General features: G+C 39.4%; 1 protein-coding gene across 1 annotated transcript; it reads left to right on the top strand.

Annotated features, from left to right (window-relative positions):
- The first annotated feature begins 3,433 nt into the window (after positions 1 to 3,433).
- On the top strand, positions 3,434 to 4,162 carry LOC125314453 (FCS-Like Zinc finger 3-like). The gene is made up of 2 exons (XM_048276773.1): positions 3,434 to 3,760; positions 3,946 to 4,162. The coding sequence occupies exons 1-2, from the start codon at positions 3,627 to 3,629 to the stop codon at positions 4,133 to 4,135; spliced, it is 324 nt and encodes a 107-aa protein (XP_048132730.1). The 5' UTR covers positions 3,434 to 3,626; the 3' UTR covers positions 4,136 to 4,162.
- The last annotated feature ends 2,957 nt before the right edge of the window (positions 4,163 to 7,119 follow it).

Genomic DNA, 7,119 nt, shown 5'->3' with positions numbered 1-7,119 from the left:
CTAATTTTCCTTCTTCAATTGAGAGCTCTACAATACATACATACATACATACATACATACATACATACATACATACAAAACTTGTTTTTTACGGTCAATCTTATTCATTCTTTTTTGCAATCAATCTTATTCACATTTGAGTTTAAATTTTTTCTGCAACTAGCTTTTACTAGAATAGTCGTTTCAAGTTTGAAATTATTTAAAATTGGGGCAACTATAATAATATACCTAAAATATGTAGTTAATATAGATACTGAATATTTATATACATAGAGAATATATATCATAGAATAGAAACAAATTCAAATAAATATATATACGAAAAAGGGAAAAAAAAAATGGATACTGTCCATTATTATTTTTCTTTTATTTTGATTTTTTATATTACAATCAAAATATTATTTTACATTAAATTACTATATTATATTAATTTTTTTTTAGTCTTTTATTTTAATAATTTTTTTTCTAGAAAAATAGCTTTTATGCCATGAAGATAATAAATCTTATCCACATTTATGTTATCTCCACAACGAGATATTTTTTTCCGGGCTATATCTCTATTATATCCGACTATATTCTATCTTGAACATGAACCAAACACAATATATGATAAATTTTTATAATAGTCCAACTTTTATCATGGTTACCAAACGTAGCTTTAAATCCTTGAAATTGCTATATCTGAGATCAATTTGGCAAGATGTTTGAATGAGTAGCGCAAATTCAGCAACGCATAGTATAAGACTAACGTAAAAGCATATTTCCAAAAACAAAATTCTTAAAGTCGAAAAACTCAACGAAGGCGGCAGCTCGAACCAAGCAGAAAAAGGAGTACTTCCACAGTTTGGATTCCAAGTTATGGCTGTTATTGAAAGTTCGAGCCCTAGGATCAACAATTTTCAACCTCATTAGCTTCACTCTTATAGACCGATCACGTGAATGCATCACATTATATATCTTACTATAAAGTTCTTTCGGCCAGAGTAGTTTCAGAGGTCCTATTTTTGGTCTCGGAATGAATTACGTGCATTATTAAAGATTGGTCGAGTCGAACGCTTTCGGTGAAATCATTACAGAGTATTACTTCTAGTCAACTTCGTTTTCTGTAGTTCGGTTTATTCAGACTTAGACGTGTCGTTTAGTGTTAGTCACCATTAAAAAAAAAATCATTTCTCCGCCATATAATCAAACGTCTCGTTGACAAAGGCCAATTTGCCTTCTTCTTTGGTGTTACACATGTCTAAATCACCCAAAAAAAAAAAAATCGAAATGAAAAAGGGTGATTAAATCTGAGAGAACATACGACAAAATAAACTAATGCGTCGCGTCTGTTGATTGGGCAAACCGTGCCAAGACCGAGAGTGATGCTTTGTCGACGTCGAGTCACTGACACGTTCCCCAGCCCGCACGTGTGGACCCGCTCGTGCTTCGACGTCGGGCTGCTTTGGCTTGTAGTTGGAGGGTGCGCAAAGGGAAATATTTTAAAAGAGGTGTACTGAAAATTGAATTATGAAAACCAACATGATATGTGATTGGGTTAAAACTTTTTTTTTTTTTGTAGATTTTAAGTAAGACCCACCTTTCTTTAAATATTTAATTTTTAATTTCCTTCCTTAATTTATAGATTAACTCCATAAATCGGTCTCGATCAAGGAGGGTGTAGGACACGTAATACATTTTTTAATTTTTGCCTTTATTTATCGATTAATCTTATAATTTTTAATTTCCCCCTTAGTTTATTGATTAATTTCATAAATCGGAGATGCACGATGGACACGTAACGTTACTTAATACGTGTTTTTCTTTTTTGGCCCGGTTCAACGAAATGAATTATCAGCCGAGTCCTTAATGTCAAGGGTCGTCTCGCAAATAATTGAACTCCACGGGTGGCCAAGAAAATAAGTGCCTGAACTGAACCACATACAAAGACGTTAAATGGACGTTGAGACGACGTGGCATCATCATCTGCCGTCAATTCAAGCGGCCTTTCCCGATCGCGACTGGAGGTCGCCACGCGAGCCCGGTAGGCGACACCACAGCATGGTCGCTCTCACTCAACGCACCCAACAGGCTTAGCTCGCCAGAGGCCACGTCGCACGTGCGACAAAATCATGCGCCCCCTCTCTCGAGCTGGCGCTCCCACGTGTCCCGGGCAGGAACTGACCGGGGACACGGGCAGCGGTCCCGGGCCCGCGGGACAAGGACCTTCGGCAAGTGGCGACACCGTGGTCGCCCGTCAGGTGGGCCCCTCCCTCTCCCGTCTTCTTTTATACTTTTCTTACTTTCGAGTCTCGATTCGCTTTTGTTTTATTTATTTATTTATTTTTGTCGGAGGGGCCGCGTGGGCCCTGATCCTCGTCAGCTCCGAGTCCCGGTTTTGTTGCTGTGGGGCCCCGACAGGGCTCCGTGGGGTCCCCCCATTGGCCCGAGGAAAGAAACCCGCCACCAGGGAAATTCTCGCCTACACGCCATTTCAGCGTGAACCCGTTGAACCCCAACCCCTGATTCGATTTGCTTTTGAGCCCCTGTAGTTTCGGTCGAAATGCGTTTTGTCCCCAGTAATTTTTTCAGATCGACCCGAAATCGGACGCAGGCGTAACCGAACTAGGGTCTCGATCGCGCAATTGCAATAAACGGATGGGATGAAGGTCTCCGAGTCATGTAAAAAAAAAAACGGGCGACACCTTTCTCGATACATTTTGACGTCGGATCGAGTCAAAAGCTCCAAAGCATATATATTAAATCCTAGATTCTAGGACTATGTCACACGCATTACAGCTAGTACTACAATAATTGCTCCGCTGCGAGCGTCTAGGTTGCATGGATCGATATTAAAGCGAGTGGTCGAAAAAAGGGGACATAAATAAAATATAACAGCGCCATCTAACTTTTCTTTTTATTTTTTTGGCAAAAAGTGCCAAAGCACACGGAGGACCTAGCAGTAAATACCACATTCTTGGAGGACTTCTCCAGGAAATCAGATGGATGACGCACTTCCTCAAAACCTCGGGCCAATAGGATTCCATCCCTCGGAATCGGGGGATTAAAAAAAAAAACCACCTTCCATTTTATTTTGAATTTCATTAATAAGTACAAGGAGGCACTTATTACGTAATCAATAGAAAAAATTGAGGTGCGAAATTTGACACGAAAAATCTTCGTGCTTTTGAATATCGAATAATCACTTATTTAATATGCTCAATAAATGTCATGAAAGTCCTAATTAATAAAAAAAGAATTTCGTTAGAAAGTAACTGAATGAGAAAAAATTGTAATTTCCAATACTATGATGGCAGGTTGTAACTTTTTTTTTTTGTTGGTAATGCACTCCTTTTTCTAGAGTTTGCGTGGTCCGCGACACAGAGGATCGCAACACTCAGCTCTTCTTCTCCTCACCCTCCTGTCATTATATAATCCACCCGACCTCCATCGTTACGCTTCCCCCGCTCGCTCTCCAAAATCAATCAATCTCCCGACGGCCTTCTCCTCCATCTTCTTCTTCTTCTTCTGCACGGTTCTAGAGCTCTTTTCCTTCCTCTTGTAGTCCTGGACAACCCTCCGCAGCTCAGCTTCTCAAAGCAGCTCCTTGCTTAACCTCCCGCCGCCGCCGCCTCGGATAGCGATCGATGGCCGCTTCGCCGAGGGCAGCGATGCTGTACTACGCCGGGTGCGAGGATCGCCACTGCGAGCCCCACTTCCTCCAGTCCTGCTTCCTCTGCAACAAGCGTCTCGGGTTCAACTCCGACATCTTCATGTACAGGTCAGTAGCCCTAGCCAGTTCCGACGTATTCTTGTTGGGCATGGATCTGATTCCCTTCCAGACATCTTTTCACCATGCAAAAAGGCTCCTTTCCTGCAAAAGACCATTTTTCGCCTTCTTTTGTTAAACGGGTCGGAATCCGGATCGTGACGTGCTTTTCTTTTTCGGCTCTCTCTCTTTTTCAGGGGCGACACGGCGTTCTGTAGCAAAGAGTGCAGGCAAGAACAGATAGAGATGGACGAGGCGAAAGAGAAGAGCTGGAAGAGTTCGCCATCGTCGTCTTCCTCCTCCTCCTCGTCGAGGGCTTCGAGGAAATCAGAGTCGGCCAAGAGCAGCAACAAGGCCGTACGGACTGGCACGGTGGCGGTCGCGTGAGATGAGAACCATTCTTGAAAACCCTGTGAAGATCCCCCAGGGAGAATTCCTGGGGATCTGTATCTTAGAGCCCTTCGATGTGTAAAGAGATCGGTGGCAGGGTCAGAAAAAAAAAAAAAAAAAGGGGACCAAAAAGACAAAAAAGAAGAAAGAAGAGGCCCCACCAGGAAAATTTTGTTTTTTGGTTTCCTTTTTATTGTCTCCTCTTTTTTTTTTTTCAGTGCTGAATGTCCATTAAAAAAAAAAAAGGATGGAGCATCCCCTTTTATGAGAATTGCCAATATTTTTAATTTTATTTTAATTTTTGTTATCGCGGAAATAAAAATGGAAATTGGCATGCCCAATTAATTATCGTGTCGCGGACATGAAAATGGAAATTGGCATATCGAGTTATTGGAGAAGAAAAGAAATAATAGTAATTTCAAGATTATTGTTCCTTTGAACTTATCGATTTAGAAATATACAAGTGACAAAAACAAGATGGAAATATATGGATTTTGATTCCATCTTCAGTAAATTTCTTGTGATTTGAGTAAATTAATCAGAATTAAATCGGTTAATGTACAGTACTCCTTTTTATGCCCAAATTTTTTTGTCCAAAATTATTATTGAATTTTTAATTTATGCCATTCATTTTCCTCGTGAAGGTAAAAATTAGTTTTTTCTTCTGGTCAGAAGGTAAAATTTAGTTGGGTTTTTTTTTCAATTTAATTTTTTAAAATAAATATTTACGAAATTATTTTTTAAAAATAAGTATTTACGAATTTGGGCCTCGCTCGGCAGTTGGGTTGCCGAGCGAGGCCAGCTCGGCAGCCCAATTGCCGAGCAAGCCCCGTTGGGCCCGCTCCCAACTGCTCGGCAGCCAACCGCCGAGTAGCCCACTAGCTGCCGCAGGGCTTCTTCTTCTTCTTCTTCTTTTTTTAATTTCATTTTTTAAAGTGTTTTAATTATTTATATTTATAATATTTAGTTTATTTCGTATTTTTTTAACATGTTTATATTTATTATATTTATAATTTTTTTCTTGTGAAGCTTATCTTTATAACATAATTAACGATAATTAATGTAAAAATTTGTTAAGATATATAATTAATAAATAATATTGTAATTATGTAATTAATTTAAAATATTCATAAAATAAAATGTAATATAACCGTAGGAATATGTTGGAAACTGCAGTAATATATAGATGGGAAATCGCAGAAAAATGATTAAAAACCTCATGGAAAGATTAAAAACAAGAAAAAAGAGTGGGAACGAGTAAAGAAAGGGAAAAATTTTGGAAGAGCATATCTCATCGCTCGGGTGTCCGTTTGGCCCGACTTTTTCCCCAAAAAACGCCGTTTTCCTTGTCAATTTTGCATTTTCTCCCTCCGGTGCCACTTCTCTATTCGAATGAACCCTCCTTTACGTCTTTTGTAGTGGGAAAGGGGTCTAAGCGATTTTTCATGTCCAAATTAAAGAGGAGAGAGGGAAAGGAGGGTTCATTCGATATGGAGAAGTGGCACCGGAGGGAGAAAATGAAAAATTGACAAGGAAAACAGCGTTTTTTGGGAAAAAGTCCGGCCAAACCGCCTACGGTCGTTTGCAATGGATTCATCTCGAAAAATTACGTGAAATAAAAAAAAAAAATTCGTCCCAAACGGACACCCGAGCGATGAGATATGCCATTCCAAAGTTTTGCCTTTTCTTTACTCGTTTCCACTCTTTTGCTGCGATTTTTAATCTTTCCATGCGGTTTTTAACTCTTTTGCTGCGGTTTCGGGTTTTTTTCCAAAATAATTTTTTTAAAATAAAATATTTACAAAATTATTTTTTAAAAATAAATATTTACTCATTCGAGCCTTTTATAAATAAAATAAATATAAACATGTTAAAAAAATACTAAATAAATTAAATATTATAAGTATAAATAATTAAAATTATTAAAAAATAAAATTAAAAAGGAAATGGGCCACTCGGCAATCGGGCTACCGAGCAAGTGGGCTGCTAACCGCCGAGTAGCTGGGGTGGCCCCTGCCGAGCGAGGCCCAAACTCGTAAATATTTTTTTTTAAAAATAATTTCGTAAATATTTATTTTAAAAAAATTAAATTGGAAAAAACCCCAAATTAGTTATTTAAGCCTATTTTTTTCCAGAATTATTTGTTTTTGTCTTTCGTGTGTGTGATATTAATCAATGAAAATCAGAATGAATTCTTATGTACAAGAATTGCGGTTCCCGTCTCCTCTCCTGCTTAGGCCCACTTACAAAGGCTTAGAAACGTACGTTGGGATGGCTGGCTCTTTGACTACCATATTTAGGGCACCGCATTGATGATGGTTCTATTTCTCTATTTTTTATTTTTTTCAGAGAACATGTTTAGAACAGAAATTCATTTGGTAATGTAATTTTATTTTTCTATTTTCAAGACAAAATTTTGGCGTGGACATAGGTTTGGAACAGAAATCAGAAATAAAAATAAGAATTTCTCTTATTGCTCACTCGTACCACCGATTGCTATCGGTCACCGTCCGTTGCTAATCGCCTCTCTCGCATCCTTGTCGCCGTTCGCCATCCGTTGGTGATCAATCTCCGATCCCCATGTTGTCGGTTTTCAATCCCTGGTTGCCCTTTGCCGGTCCCCACCCTCCAGCCCCCAATCTCCGTCCGCCAACCCTCGATTGCTTGTCTCTGCTCGTTGGTAGCCACCGCCGGTCACCTCCACCGATCGCCGATCGCCGACCGTTGGTCGTTAGTCTCCGATCGCTGTCCGCCGGTCTTCGATCCTTGATCGCTGTTTGCCAGCTGTTGGTCTTCGATCCTTGGACGCAGTTCATCCGTCACCGATCGCTATCCATTGGTCGCCTAACCGTAAAAATTTCATACCGTTAGCAAACGAATATCTGTTTCACGAGAAAAATTTTTGTCACTATCAAATGCGTGAACAATGGTAAAAGGGATCAGGGTCTTTAATGCGGTCTACAAGTTCGATCTTTGTTGTG

This window comes from Rhodamnia argentea, chromosome 3 (genome assembly GCF_020921035.1).
Source record: "Rhodamnia argentea isolate NSW1041297 chromosome 3, ASM2092103v1, whole genome shotgun sequence".
NCBI lineage: Eukaryota > Viridiplantae > Streptophyta > Magnoliopsida > Myrtales > Myrtaceae > Rhodamnia > Rhodamnia argentea.
The sequence above is the reverse complement of the archived record's forward strand: the minus strand, read 5'-3'. Positions and strand labels throughout refer to the sequence as shown.

Coding starts and splice junctions, on each gene's coding strand:
- LOC125314453 (XM_048276773.1), top strand. CDS start 3,627: ATGGCCGCTTCGCCGAGGGCAGCGATGCTGTACTACGCCGGGTGCGAG. Junction 3,761..3,945: donor TCCGACATCTTCATGTACAG/GTCAGTAGCCCT, acceptor TCTCTTTTTCAG/GGGCGACACGGCGTTCTGTA.